The 15,760-nt window shown below is 46.2% G+C and overlaps 1 protein-coding gene across 4 annotated transcripts in view; it reads left to right on the forward strand.

Moving 5' to 3' along the window:
• Positions 1–15,760, forward strand: part of XPO6 (exportin 6) — a 101,246-nt gene that overhangs the window by 47,827 nt on the left and 37,659 nt on the right. For all 4 annotated transcript variants that reach the window (XM_032328571.1, XM_032328573.1, XM_032328572.1 and 1 more), the window contains exons 7-9: positions 3,955–4,408; positions 7,666–7,792; positions 14,268–14,377. In XM_032328571.1, the coding sequence (XP_032184462.1) occupies positions 3,955–4,408; positions 7,666–7,792; positions 14,268–14,377 (691 nt within the window). The remainder of the gene's footprint in view (positions 1–3,954; positions 4,409–7,665; positions 7,793–14,267; positions 14,378–15,760) is intronic.

Consider the following 15,760-nt stretch of genomic DNA (forward strand, 5'->3'; position numbering starts at 1 on the left):
GGTGGCCTCCTGCAGAGGTAGCTTGTTCCAGCTTGCTCGGGTTTGCATTGGAAAGCTGCAGCGTGGAGCAGAGTCGCTCTGCTCTGTGGGCATTCCTTCCCACTTGGATTAAAATACGATTTGTGAAAAACTCTTTGTAACCTACTGAAAGACTGGGACATTTAAAGTTGAGTAAAATCATTTTCTTCGAGAACAGTCTTCAGAGATTCTTGTTTTGAGGGGAGAAAAATAATAGGTCATCTTACCCGCTTCAGTAGTTTTTACGTTTGCGTCACCCGGTCAGTATTTGTCCTTCTGCCCGTCCCTGTCTTTGTGAAGTTGTGGTCATGGCCTACATGGCCGTTGTACTCAGGACTTCGGACCATGCATATTTTTCTGCATTTAAATATTAGCTCTCTTCCGGATCACTTTTCCTGGCTGCGTGGTCTTTCTAGTTAACCTGCTTTCTGGAAAGAAGCATAGGCTTAGGGGACAGACCTCGGTTTCTGTTTCAGCTCTGCTTACTAGCTGAGAAACATAGGGGAAGTGCTTAATGTGTCTGTATCTTAGTTATTCTAACGATTTTTAGATGCGGGTAATAATACCTACCTTAGAGCGGTGAGCATGAAGTGAGAATCTGTAAAGTGCGTACTGCAGCACCGTGCGTGTAGTAATAGCACATCGGGTGGGGCTGTTTGCCGCGTAATTATTCTTGTTGTTTTGCTCCCCCCTCCACTCCCCCCCTTAGCAATCCTACTCTGGAAAAATTCTTCTGAGCTAAAGAATAGGGACAACTTCTTTGTTTCGTTTTCATTTTCAAAGCCACAATTTATTTCTACTTAAAAATGTTGAAGAGACTTTAAATAGGTCTCGGGGCCCAGAAATGTCCAGGTTTAATCGAAGATCATACTGAGATGGTGTCTGTTCGTTTCTCCTTTCCTGAAGCCTCCATTTAATCCTGGTTAATTCTCTACCCCGATAATTCTTCTAGTTGGGTAGTGGTGAATTGTCTGACTCCGTCGTCTTCTGTAAGTGGTCCCCGGTTCATGAACGAAGAGCAGAGCAATACCAGAAACCGTCACTTGGCATTGCGTGTGAGAAAGTTGCAGATGCCTCCATATGACTCAGGTGGACAGCCACCATAGCCGTTTAAAGATAACCTTATTGGGGCGCCTGGGTGGCTCAGTGCGTTCAAGCCTCTGCCTTCGGCTCAGGTCATGATCCCAGGGTCCTGGGATTGAGCTCCACATAGGGCTTTCTGTTCAGCAGGGAGCCTGCTTCCCTTCTTCTCTCTCTGCCTGCCTCTGCCTACTTGTGATCTCTCTGTCAAATAAATAAATAAAATCTTTAAAAAAAAAAATAAAGATCACTTTATTAATCTCATAACAAACTGGGTAAATCTGTGCAGATTATACCTGAACATCCTTCTTGCATTATTCTTTGAAACCAGGTTCTCTGATTATCTGCGTGGGTAGCTGAGATCATGATGAGTCTCATCCAGTATTAAATCAGCTCCGTCAGGGCACGTGGGGGCTTCGTCGGCTATGTGTCTGACTCGGCTCAGGTCATGATTTCATGGGCTGTGGGATTGAGCCCATGTGGGCTCTTCTGTGCCCAGTGGGGAGTTTGCTTGAGGATTCACTCTGTCTCTTCCTCTCAAATAAACAAACAAACAAATAAATAAATAAATAAAATCTTTTTAAAAAAATGTAGCTCTTTCAGAACAGAAGCCAGGAACACCTCATAAGATGCTAGGGGACAGCTTTCTAATTTACTTTTAATGGTAGAAATTAAACCCCTTATTAATAAATCGCAAATCCTCATTTTAATGGCCGAGGATATGAAGCTGAGAAAGGTTAACTAATCTGTTAGTGTTCATCATGTAAGGCAGGAGTTCGCAATAGATCTGGGGGCCCCGGAGGTCCCGCAAACCCTTTAAGGGGTCCCAAAGGTCAAATACACGTCCATAAAAATACTAGGACGTTGTTTGTCATTTTTGCTCCTTCTCTCGTGAGTATACTGAATAAAACTCATTCAGATCCCACATTGCAATCAACCTTTAAGCGATGACTACTAGTAGAATTTTTATATCATGTTAAGGAACAGCTGCAGTCACCTGGGAAGGCCACAGAAGCGCTTCCGTCCGTGTCCGTTTCATATCTGCATGAAGCTGTTGTCTTCATACACTTCAGCAAAAACAGCATATTGCAACAGATTGAAGCAGAAGAGAGAGTCTGTCTGCTTTTAAGCTAGACAGACATTACAGAGATTTCCAAAAATGTACAAACAGTGCTACTCTTCCCACTTATTTTTTGGCGGCAAAATGCATTTTCTTCATTTAAGAATATTTAATGCTACCATGTAATGTGTTTAAGTGAAAATTTAAAAATTTGAAGTATTCAGAAACTTCAATTTTAATTTCTATGTGATGAATGTCAACAGAAATCACCTGCATGAAGAAGAGTTCTTGGGCAGCCTCAGTAAGTTTGAAGAGTATAAAGGGGTTCTAGGGCCAAAATGTTTGAGAACTGCTGCTGCAAAGCACAAAATACAGTGTATAAATGTAGCCAGTATTCCACTGTCCAGAAAGAACACCATTCCAGGTGCCTCTTTGTACATAGTTACAGAGAGAGTAAGCTAAATAAAAAGACAAAGTGGCATCATATCCATTTTTATTTTGAAGTAATCTCTATACCCAACGTGGGGCTTGAACTCATGACCCCGAGATCAAGAGTCCCATGCTCTTCTGACTGAGCCAGCCAGATGCTCTCCGTTTTATTTTTAATAAAAACAAATTGTAGTTTCACTTGAATTTAACGGGAAGTTTTAAAATGAAAGGAATAGCTTTTCCACAAGGAATATTAGTTTGTAAAAGGTATCTCTGGGATTAAGGAAAAGAAAATGAAAACCCCAGTTTCTTACTCCATGTTTTAATTCTAGCCCATATATTTTGAGACTTCTTGCTTGTGAAAGGCGAGTGAGCTGGCACACCCTCTGAGATTTCCTCCGCATGCTTAGTCTGTATTCTGTATCTGACTCTGTGCTTGCTCTGGTCCCTTGCCGTAGCTGCTCCATTCCTTAATTCTTCGCTTCTATTTATTGCTCTATTCCCTGGTTTCACTATTCACTCTCCTGCTTAAGAAGAGTTTGTGGGGTGGGGGTGGGGGCCTAGGTGGCCCAGATGGTTCAGTGTCTGCCTTTGGCTCAAATCCTGATCCCACTCCCTGCTCAGTGGGGATTCTGCTGCTTCCTCTGCGCCCCCACCCCCCCGCCCACACCCATGAGTAAATAAAATCTTTGAAAAAGAAAGAAGAGTTTGTGGGCAATATATTATTTGAGTTTCTGTGTTTGAGAAGATTGCCCTCTTCCTTTGTACTCAAAGGAGAGCTTTGGGTTAAGTTATTCCTGCCCTAGCACTTGTGCACACGGTACCACTGCTGTCTGGCTTCTTGTGTGCTGTGGGGAAGTCTGAATGTGGACTTTTCTCCTTCGTGTATGTGGGGTTTTTGGGCCACGTACATTTCTTCTTTATTCCTTAATTAATTAATCTGACAGGGAGAGGCTCAGCAAGAGGGGAACACAAGCAGGGGGAGTGGGAAGGGGAGAGGCAGACTCCCCACTGACCAGGGAGCCTGATGTGTGGGACTCAATCCCAGAACCCTGGGATCGTGACCTGAGCTGAAGGCAGACGCTTAACTGACTGAGCCACTCAGGTGCCCTGCACTGATAACTTAATAAAAAAGAACTGTGATGAATTCTGCTTATAAACAAATTGTATGTTTTCATGAAAAATATATTTTCCAAAGGAAAAATGCACTGAGCCCTGGGAAGTAAGAGTAGCTTTATTTTACATTTTAATGGATCTCTTTAATATGGAGCTTAACGAAAGATAGCTTTTGCTTTTTCTCTGTTGTAGGTAAATTGGTTTGTAAGAAACTCGATAGTGTGTATGTTAAGAGCTCTTTGTATTTCCAGGTGACTTACTGAGTAACCTGTTGCAGAGTCCTAGTTCAGCCAAACTGTTGAATCAGCCAATCCCCATCCTTGATGCGGAGAGTGAGTATATCTGTTCCCTGGCCTTGGAGTGCCTGGCCCATCTCTTCAGTTGGATTCCTCTGTCTGCCAGCATCACCCCATCCCTCCTAACCACCATCTTCCACTTTGCGCGCTTTGGCTGTGACATCCGGGCCAGAAAGATGGCGTCAGTTAACGGCAGCAGCCAGAACTGTGTGTTGGGTCAGGAACGCGGCCGGCTTGGGGTCCTGGCCATGTCCTGCATCAATGAACTCATGTCCAAGAACTGTGTGCCTATGGAATTCGAGGAGTATTTACTACGTATGTTCCAGCAGACTTTCTACCTCCTGCAGAAAATCACCAAGGATAACAATGCTCACACAGTGAAGAGCAGGCTGGAAGAACTTGATGAGAGGTAATGAAAACAAGTGTGGAGTCGGCCGTGTCCTCAGAAGGGCCGTGACTCTTTGTCATGCTGTGCTGCATAGTGTCTGTAATCCTCTTTGGTTTCAGAGTGTGGGGCTCCTGACGAGGAACGGACAGGTAGGTGTCCGCCAGTAAGTCTGAGCTCAGCCGGAAGGGCTAGGGGGGCTAGGGGATGAGACGAGCCGGGAAGGTGCCTGGTGCCTGCGAACTGTGTAGGCGCGTTGTCTCTTCCCTCTCTGCCTCCTGTCCCCTCTCCCGCACCCCCCGCCCCGCCCTGTCCTCACGATTCGCCTGCAGGTCTCAGGTGGCGCAGGAGCCAAGTCTGCTGCTCGTGCGTAGCCAGGACCGTGAGAGGAGGCCGTGGAGGTACAGGAGCGCTAACCCCCCCTTTCACTTGATGTGGCCCGGCAGTTTTGCTCTTGGACTTCCCCCGAGTGAAATCGTGCGGTGCAGAGAGGAAAAGTGTCACTGGGAGCTTCCCGCAGGCGGCACACTCGCGTCCACAGAGAGGGTGTGAATGAGGGCGCGTGTTAACGCGGCACACACTGGGCCTCTTCCTTCCCTCCCCTTGAGTGGAGCCGGAAACGACCTTGCTTCTCTTTCCCAAGTACTCCAGAAGATGACCCATCACGGTTCCCTGAGGCGTCGTCCTCTGGGTGATGTCACTGGTCTGTCCCACAGCTTTCAATAATGCGACGCTACCGCTGTGTACCAGAAAGAGGGGAAATTGGAAACTTATATTAAAAGCATCATATCGACTGTTCAGAAACATCCAGGTGGTTAAATCGTATTGAGTTAGAAAATATTTATAGATTGCCAGGCAGCGAATGTTGTTCATATTTTAATCCATTTTCTTGGGCTTGTATTTTGTTCTTAACCTACACAGAGTTAAGGCATTTTCCTTTTTCTTAGAGTAAATAGCAGAATATAAAGTCAAGTGCTTAAAGACCACCTTAGTGCTTTTTAAATTTAGCAATTTTATTAAGGGTTTCCTAAAGTTAAAAACGTGGATTCATAAGGTTCTTTTGGTTTGGTTCCCTGTAAACAAGCTTTGTGTGAAATTTTCTTTGTATAATCACAAAAGAGCTCATGATCCCATATGGTGATATGTAGATTTTATTTCTCATTATTTCATAATTGCTTTTTCTGTGAATGCAAAGGCATCAGTAAGCAAACACACAATTTTATATCCTCTAGCTTTGGTTGAGAAAGGCTGTATTTTCGTATGTTAACAGAAAGTCCAGCTGCCCACACCAGCCGTCAGGTATCCTGATGCTTTGAGTTTTACTTGTAGCACAATGTTCTTGATGGCTTGCATCAGGCAGAGAAACGTGGTCCCAGGTTGTCAGTGTCACGCTTTTTTACGCATAACTTCTGTGCTTTTGGTTTTATGTTTTACTCCTGTGCTTCTTGTTAACCCTGAGAAAGCTGAGAGGTGCCCGGAAGCAGAACGGGGCCCTGAGCGGTACCCTGGGCTTGCTCCCCGGCGCTTGGGCCCCTGAGCGCTAGTTCTAAACAGCCATGTCCGTTCTCAGCTGTTCAGGAGCTTCCGACCCAAGGCCTCTGCTTCTCTTCTGCCCTGGCGTCTGTTTCTAACTTGCCACTGCTCATTAGCTGTACCAGAAGGTGGGCAAGGGGGGGAGAATGAGATGAAGTAAACCTAGAGTGTCGGCTTCCCAACGGCCCTTGTCTGTACGCAGCACAAATGGGGCTGGAGGTTAAAATCGAGGCAGTGCGCCCTTTCCCCAAGACTTCCCTTTACTTGACGGGTAGCCGGGAATCGAGCGTCTGCCGGTAACGGCTCTGGACAGCCACGGCAGAAGGCGGCGTGACAAGGAGAGCGAGACAGGAGAGTGCACGGACCGAGGCACGGAGAGACGGCTCCTCGCCCCTGACTCTGAGAACTGTGGATTCGGGTGCCTGGCTGTGCTCCGTGGCCTTGGTCCCATGATCCGTAGAGACAGCCTTTCTCCTTACGAGCAAATGAATGGTTTTCGTTTTTGTTTTTTTAAGCTGCAAAGAAGCTTACACATCACATGTTAGCTCCTAGCAGCGGTGCGGAGGTCAGATGGGCGGGTGGGCCACCTGTAGGGTGCTGGGTCCCAGGAACAGTGCGGCAGGGGACGTTGGATTTATGGGCCGATTTGCTCTTCCGAGGAGGAGTCTTCTGCTCTCCCTTTATTATTGCATAATCCTTGCTTTAAAAAAAAAGAAAAAAAAGGTTTTTGCAGTGAGGAGTGTCAGAATTGCCAGTGGCCAATAATTAATCTTTCACTAAGGCCTGTAGTGAACCTTGATCTTTGCTTATTGGTCTCTGAAATAAGATTTATGGAGGTACGTCCGTCTCATTTTCTCATCACCTTTTGGTGTCGGGGGGCTTACAGTGACAGTTTCTGAAACGTGAGAGTGAGGTGTGCTGTGCGTTCAGTAGCAGCAGTCTCTATCCTCACGGCTGTGACCCGCACTCCTCTGGGCAAGGACTCTGAATACACGTGAACGGGGGAGTCCCTGTGCTGTGAAAGGGAAGAGCACTGGCGTGGGAGTCGATGGGGTCCCACTCTGCCGTGAGCTGGCTCAGCAACCTCGGGCGGGTCACTGTACCTTCCTGGGCCGCCTCTGCCCCATGAGGCACCAGACTCGGTTGTCCCCGAGGCCTGTCCAGCTCGGGCAGCCCGCCTCCCTTAGTTTTGCTTCCAGAGTGGACCGGGACGGACTCGTGTTCAGTTAGCCGCTGGGCGCGGAGGGCGGGGGCCGGAGCAGGCGTCGGGTGGTCAGCCTGAATGTACGTCACCTGGCTGCCATGCCTTTGGTCTAGTCTTACTTTGCTTTGGTTCTTAGCGCATCCATTTTAATATTTGGGCCTCCTAGCAAAGCCAGCCAGCCTTCCAGACTTGCCACATTAAAATGATGCACAGCTCTGTCCATCGACTTTTTAGTACCGTTTCCTTTCACTTGAATTGGGCCATAACCTGAAGGTTTAGAAACTGTGAGAGCGCTAGTTTATAGGATGCCTTAATGGATAGTGTCTGAGGATTAAAGTTGCTTTTCTGCTATGTTTCAGGTGGTAATGGAATGAAGGGTTGCCTGACCTGTAGGTAATTGTTGCAGGCCTTTATATTTTTAACTGAAAATATATTTTAAATCTGTATAGTTTTGTACTGAAAGAAATTTGGATTGAATTTGAATTTTCTTCTGAGGGGGTGGCTGGGTTCCAATTGTCACCGTTCGTTTTCCTGTCTCACGTAGCTACGTTGAGAAGTTCACGGACTTCCTGAGGCTCTTTGTGAGTGTCCACCTGCGAAGAATCGAGTCCTACTCCCAGTTCCCCGTGGTGGAGTTCTTGACGCTTTTGTTCAAGTACACGTTTCATCAGGTAAAACACCAGAACTGCTCATCCTGCCCACCCCCCCCAAAGTCTACTCTTGCTTTCAGGGGAAAGAGCTTCTTTATTTCTCAAACATTTATATGATGTTTACCTTGTGAAGACTGACACATGTATCCTTTTTAAAATGCTTTGAGGTGGGTATTACTATCTGTCTCCATCTTCCAGATAAAGAAACTGAGGCACAAAGAGTAAGTGGTGGGGTCAGGTCTGAACTCATAGAGTCTGTATTCTTAACCATGTTTTGCTGGAGAAGCAAAAGATGCAGATAGTCTGAAATTAGGGCCTTTAGTTCTGTAACTGTCACTAAAACTTTCTACAAGGAGATTACAAGTAGTGAAGCTCTTAAGAGTGAAGTTTTGGTGGATCCGATTTTTGCCCCCATTCAACAGGTACTTTTCGAGCTTGTCTTGTGTATCAGGGGTTAGACATAGAACCCTCGCAAGCAAAGTCCGTGCCTTCACTGAGTTTACATTTTGTGACCCAGTGTCTTTTTATATATATATGTGTGCGTGTGCGTGTATTTTTAAAGCTTTATTGAAGTAAAATTTACATCTTAATGAAATTCACCCATTGTAATCGTACAGTCGGTTCATAGACTTGTGTAGCCAGTTGGGCTGCAGACATTTCTGTCATACCCTGTCCTGCATGTGCACGTGCGTGTGTACGTGTGTGTATGTGTGATTTATTTCTTAATTCCTGTAGACTTAGCGCACAGCGTTAATTAGTTTCAAGTGTACACTGTAGCGATTCAGCAGTTCTGTACCTCACTCAGAGCTCATCCTTTTGTGAGTGTCTCTAGAATAAGGTCTTTTTCTAGGAGTGTCACACACAGAGAAGTGCAGAGATCATACATGGACAGCTTGATGAATTTTCCCCAACAAACAAATCCGTGTCACCCCCACCTCCATCAAGAAATGGAACATCACTGCCCGCCAGCCCCGCCCCTGCCCGCGTCCTGTGCCAGTCCCTTCCCTTCCCCTCTCCCTACGTGTTGTCCACCTCGGCCTTCATGTCCCAGATGCGCTGTGCCTGTTCGAGCTCTTTTCTGAACGGAAGTGTCCAGTATGTATTTGTTCTGTCTGGCCTTTACAGTCAGTGTCCGCTGGTGAGAGCGCCTGTGTTGTGTGGGGCCGTATTTTGCCCTCATTGCTTTATAGAGTAAGTCATTATCTGCAAGTCCATTCCACAGCTGATGTGGGCTGCTTGTGGGTTTTTGGTGTTCATGAGTGGTGTTGCTGTGGACATTCTCATGCATGCTTTTGGGTGTCCTTCTCCATGAAGCTCTTTCTGTTGGTGTAGCCTGGTGATGACATTACTGGGTCAGTGAGGGCATGTGATTTTATAAGTAGACGGTTTGGGTAGTTTATTTTTTTTATTTTATTTTTTAAGATTTTGTTTATTTATTTGACAGAGAGAAACGGCGAGAGAGAGAATATAAGCAGGGGGAGTGGGAGAGGGAGAAGCAGACTTCCTATTGAGCAGGGAGCCCGATGTGGGGCTCGATCCCAGGACCCTGGGATCATGACCTGAGCCGAAGGCAGACCCTTACTGACTGAGCCACTCAGGCACCCCCGTTTTGGTAGTTCAAACCACTAATGTTGTTGTAGCTTAAATGAGGCTGAAATAGAGACATGGGCCTAGGCTGGGAGGGGTGTGTGTGTGTGGTTGAGGGTACAGTGGTGAGCCAAGTTTCCCCGGGGCATGTAAAATTAAGCACCCCCAGTGGGTAAGGGTGACCTGTTCCTGGGAGCAGTGGGGAGGGTGCACGTGGGGGAGAATCTGGGTTGAGGATGTGTCACGATGTCTGGTAGAGGGGCTGCTGGGCGCAGAGCTAGAACGGAGGGGCTGCTGGGCGCAGAGCTAGAAGGGCAGCCCGCTGAGCTCTCCAGGCCTGAGGAGGAAGGGAGGAGGCGACGAGACGGGGAGGCGAGGAGGCAGCCGGAAGCACGCAAGGTGGGAACAGTTTGCGGCGGATCCAGAGAGATGCATCCGGGGGGCCAGGAAGAAAGGATTTGGTGGACACCTTAGAGTGAGTGTGGCAGATGAACGAGACCGGGAGCCGGTGCAGAGGTCAGGAAGAAGGGGTTTATTTGGGAAAATGGAAGAAAATGTTTTGCTCTTCTGCTCTGTGTGTGAAGTTTTCTATCTGCCTTTTATACGCAGTATAGAAAAAAGCTAAATAAAAGTGTGGTTTTGGTTTTTTTTTTTTAAGATTTTATTTATTTATTGGCAGAAAGAGAGAGAGTGTGTGTGCATGAGCAGGGGGAGGGTCAGAGGGAGAAGAAGCAGGCTCCCTGCTGAGCATGGAGCCCAACGTGGGGCTCGATCCCAGACCTTGAGATCATGACCTGAGCCGAAGGCAGAGGCTTAACCGACTGAGCCACCCAGGTGCCCCTAATAGCATTTTTAAAGTATGCAGCTCTTACACCTGCTTCTTTGGACCTGAACCCAACAAACAGTTCTGTGTTTGAGCTCTGGTTATTTCTATGAGGTCTGTGTCCTTGGACCAGTGTTCTTAATTTCCTTAGATTTAGTTTCCTCACCTAAGGAGATGGACTATGGTGGGCACCTTCACAGTCTGTCCCAGTGTTCATCACCTGTGGTCCCCTCTTGAGAATCCCATGTGCTCGTTTTCTGTTGAACTCCTAGTGGTATTATGTTATTTATATGTGTTATTTTTGTATACTGGGAAGAGAAATGGCGATGGTCCTGAAGCAAACAACAGGCTTTTTTCTTCCTCCATTGACTGAGGTCACTGTCAGGTGAGCTCCCTTGTTCTCTCTCAGCTTCCTGTATGAGCACCTTCCTTTCTGGGCGGAGGCTCCCAGGCTGTGGGAGTCAGTGTCCTTTGGGGTCCAGGCAGAAGCAGATTTGAGCATTGGGCAGAAGAGCAGGAAGCTGGAAGGTGATCTGTGCGGTTCACTGCAGGCTGGGCTGCCCTTGCCTGCAGAGGCAGAGTGGAAAAAGCTGGCAGAGTGCACTCCAGGGTCAGGAGCTGGTGGGAGCGGGGGAGTTCTTTGGGATAAGATTTAAGAGTCGGAAGTGACGTGCTCTCAAGATAGAGCTTTAAGTTCTCATCTGTTCATTAACAGTGTGATCTTAATTTATCATAATTTAATTATCTGTGGAGCGGGAACACATTCTTTCCTCTTGTCAGGAGGCTTGTGAGTGTACTCAAGTGTTTCTGCCTTTTGTTTCTAAAATTCCTAAGGGGTGCCTGGCTGGCTCAGCAGTAGAGCCTCCGACGCTTCATCTCAGGGTTGTGAGTTCCGGGAGCCCCATGTTGGGTAAAGAATCCTAAGAAATTTTAGTGCTGGTTACTGCACACTGAAAGAATAATAATGAGACAAAGGAGGTATTTGTATCTTCCGTTAACTCTTTCCTCTCTCTTGTTTCTTTTCCTACATTGTTTTTCACCGAAGTGTCCCGTGTGGTGCCTCCAGCCGCTGCGGGCGTTGGCCTCCACCATTGCTCTGCTCGCTGAGGTGTCCCTAGAAGTTTCTGATGCCCGTCTTCCTGCTCCATCTCTTACCGCATTGTCACCAGGTCCTTCTCGGTCTTGCCTTTTGCCACCTGCCGGCCGTACCTGCCTGTCGTTCGTACAACAGTGCCTGGGGATGTGTGGCACCGGGGACAGGGCTCGGGGCCAGGAGGCTTAAGTTCCACATCCTAGTTCTCTTTCTGTTCCTTATCTTGTCACCTTGGGTAGGTGACTTTGCTTCTGAGCCTTTGTTTCTTCATCTGTAAAATGGGAAGAAGAAAAACACCTGTCCGCTTCCTGGGGCTGTTGTGATCAGAAAGACCAATGCACTGTGACGTGCTTGGAGAAGGGAGGCGTCGCTAAATTCTTGAAGGAACTTCTCAGGCTCTTTAGTGGTCAGTCAGCCCTGGAGTGTGAAAAACACATCTGAGTGCAGATAGCTTTTTTTTTTTTTAAAGATTTTATTTATTTATTTGACACAGAGAGAGAGAGAGACATCACAAGTAGGCAGAGCAGCAGGCAGAAATAGAGGGGGAAGCAGGCTCCCCGCTGAGCAGAGAGCCCGATGTGGGGCTTGATCCCAGGACCTTGGGGCCATGACCTGAGCCAAAGGCAGAGACTTAACCCTCTGAGCCACCCAGGTGCCCCTAGATAGATTTTTAAAATGGGTCTGTGAGGGTTCTGAAACACTGGATGACTCTAAAAGTGCAGCCAGCCTGTTATCTTTATGTGCTTAACCATCTGTACCCACAGCAGTTGTCAGAGGTGAGATTATGCGCAGCGCACAGGGGCCTCACAGTGGGGCCTGCAGGTGGGGACATGTTTCAGGTCCTCCTGAGGGTGTACCTGCCCACCCTCTTTTCTGGTCTTGAGCCACATGGTAAATCCTCAATTCAGAGGCAGGGGGAGGATGTGTATAATTGTAGTATATAATATATATATATAAAATATATTTTATATATGTAATATACAATATAATAATTGACAGAACCATAACCCTTGGGTTTGTGTGGTAACTTTTCCCAAAAGCACTTCCGTATGCATATGATCAGTTATGTTCTGTGGAGGGGGAGGGTGTTTTCAGATCAAGGAGGGACAGCTGCGTGCGACCCTAGGAAGCTCAGCGAGTGCAGCTAGGAAAGATTCCATCTCCTGTCTACAAGCCGCCCATACTATTTCCACCTGGCTTATTGTTTTCTCCCCTTGTTCTTCTGGCTCCTTTGGTGTTGTGGACATCCTGGCTTTTGCAGAGGATGAAGTGGAGACAGGAAATGGTCATTTTGTCTTCTGAGGACGGCCCTGTCAGTGGTCCTTATTAAGCTGTGCATTCCAGTTCCAGGGAGATGCTGTGGGTTGTGAGGTCGGACTCTGCCTGCGTCTGCACCCGAAAAAGTTAGTTTTTCTGTCTCGGACTCAGCCTGGGTACAGAACTTCCATCTCATGCTACCACCCAATGCATAAATCCCACTTACGCCCTTGTAAGCCTCTGGATTTCCTTGTAGATCTGAAATGGAAGGAAACGGATCCTGGAAGATGATGGTATTACTTCTTTTCCTGTCTGTTCCTGCCGGCAGACATGGGGCTCAGTGAAGTAATCACAAATAAGACAAAAGAGCTCTTGGAGGTAGCAAGAATTTGAGTGGATATAGAAGGGATTGGGGGTCACAGGTGGAAATCGAGTATGTGTGAGAAGGACTAGGTTGTGGAGAACATAGTGGATTTTTGCATGAAGTAGAATCTCAGGGCTCTTACGAAATCGGAGCATGAGGACCCTGCAGAGACTCATCTTTTCTTCCCTCCTGACTTTGTCTTTATCGACACCTGGTTAGAGACGGCGATGAGCCTGCTGGACGCCGCTCCTTCTGCAGAGGACATAACACCTGAGGGTCAGAATGAAGCTCATTTTCAGTCTGTTCTGTAGGAAGACTGCAAATGTTACTTTCCTAACCTTCGGATATGTAAACTTGGCACCTTTGGAGCCACTGGGTTTTTTTTTTTTTTAAATTATGTTAGTCATCATACAGTCCTTCATTAGTTTTTGGTGTAGTGTTCCATGACTCACTGTTTGCGTATAATACCCAGTGTTCCATGCAATACATGCCCTCCTTAATACCCATCACTGGGCTAACCCATTCCCCCACCCTCTTGCCCTCCGAAACCCTCGATTTGTTTCCTGGAGTTCATAGTCTCATGGTTCGTCTCCCACTCCGATCCCCCCGCCCCTTCCTTCCCTTTCCTTCTCCTGATGTCCTCCATGCTGTTCTTGATGTGCTGCACGTAAGTGAAGCCGTATGATAATTGTCTTTATCTGCTTGACTTGTTTGCTTTTGTAGGTGTGTGGTAACTTTTCCCAAAAGCACTGCCGTATGCATACGATCAGTTATGAGCATTGGCTAGGGGTAAAGGGACCTGCTTCTACCCCTGATCTTCAATAAAATGACTCTGGATTTCAGTTTCTTTCTCTCTAAAACAGATTTGAATTGGATGATCTGTGAGAGCCACCCCCACCCCAGTCAGTCTCACATTTAAAGATTGGCATCTACTCGGCTTATTTTGTAATTCAGTTTGTCCTGCATAGTCTCTCCCTAGTGATGTGTTTATGACACCCTTGTCTTGCTAGGATCACTAGGGCTCAGTCTTGAAGACCATCTAAAATATGCCAGTTGTGGGGCACCTGGTGGCTCAGGTCATGATCCCAGGGTCCTGAGATTGAGCCTCGCACTGGGCTTCCTGCTCAGCGGGCAGCCTGCTTCTCCCTCTCCCACTCCCCCTGCTTGTGTTCCCTCTCTCACTGTGTCTCTCATTCAAATAAATAAATAAAGTCTTTAAATAAAGTAAAATATACCAGTTGTGGTTACAAGGAAGTGGAGGGAATCTGGGCTTCTGGTCGCACCGTTCTGGTGAAAATAAGCACGGTGGGTGTGTTTCTAAGAAGCAGTTGCATTAAGTAATTTCATTGTCTGGATTTCTTTTGCATCATAGCCTACTCATGAAGGTTACTTCTCTTGCTTGGATATCTGGACGCTCTTTTTGGACTATCTGACAAGTAAAATTAAAAGCCGTCTGGGAGACAAGGAAGCTGTTCTCAACAGGTAAACCCCAGAAATGCTGGTAACTAGAAATAGACAGTTTTGCCAGTTTTTCTTGTGGCCTGCAGGGGCAGCCGTGCAGCAAGACCTTTTCAGTGAGACTGGGTCACGTAAACTGGTTAGGTAGTTATGTCATTGCGCATTTTATATATTTTTTCACCTTTAAATATCTTATTTTCTTAAAATATTTTTTTCTGATTAAAAAAGTAATTTGTATTATTAATGTTTTAGGTGTGTTTTGTTTTTAAATGGCCCTTATTTTAGAGATGAAAAACTGAAATATTTATTGGATGAAATGATAAGACATCTGTGATTTGTTTTAAAGTAATCCGCTGAGGAGAGAGGGAAAAGTGGGTTGGCCGTGTGTTGATAATTGATGTTGACCTTTATTAATGCTAACTTAGGGTTCATTATATTTGTGGTCATTTTGTATATGTTTGAAAATTTCCTAAATAATAAAGGCTTGTGAAAAATAAATATTTTTAAAAACTAGGAAAAGATAGGAAAATATTAAACTGATAAGAACAGATACTACACTTGATCTTAGCCAAAAGATAGGAAAATATAAAGAAAAGTTATCTATAATCCCACAGTCCAGCAAAAACTACTTTTGTACTTTTTATTGTATTTTTTAAAAAGAGTAAATGGGGAAATGTTTTTCCCTTCGGGTGTTTCTCAAGATCATTTTTCTTTTTTTTTTATTAATTATTTTTATTAACATATAATGTATTATTTGCCCCAGAGGTACAGGACTGTGAGTCGTCAGGCTTACATGCTCACCAGCACTCACCATTTCACATGCCCTCCCCAATGTCCATCAGCCGCCACCCTGTCCCTACCCCCTTCCCCCCAGCAACCCTCAGTTTGTTTTGTGAGGTTAAGAATCTCTTTACGGTTTGTCTCTCTCCCGATCCCATCTCGTTTCATTTTTTCCTTCCCTGCCCCCCACAACCCTCCGCCCTCCCTCTCAAGGTCCTCATATCAGGGAGAGCATATGATAATTGTCTTTATCTGATTGACTTATTTTGGTCAGCATACGACCTTCTAGTTCTATCCACATCATTGCAAATGGCAAGATTTCATCTTTTGATGGCTGCATAGTATTCCATTGTGTGTGTGTGTGTGTGTTTGTGTACACACATACCGCATCTCATTGCTGTTACAAACATTCGGGTGCACATGCCCCTTTGGATCACTACACATGTATCTTTAGGGTAAATACCTAGTAGTGCAATTGCAGGGTCATAGGGAAGCTCTATTTTTAGTTTCTTAAGGAATCTCCACACTGTTTTCCAGAGTGGCTGCACCAGCTTGCATTCCCTCTAGCAGTTTAGGAGGGTTCCCCATTCTCCGCATCAAGAGCATTTTTCTTACAGGCAGAAAGTG

This window comes from Mustela erminea, chromosome 20 (genome assembly GCF_009829155.1).
Source record: "Mustela erminea isolate mMusErm1 chromosome 20, mMusErm1.Pri, whole genome shotgun sequence".
Taxonomy (NCBI): Eukaryota; Metazoa; Chordata; class Mammalia; order Carnivora; family Mustelidae; genus Mustela; species Mustela erminea.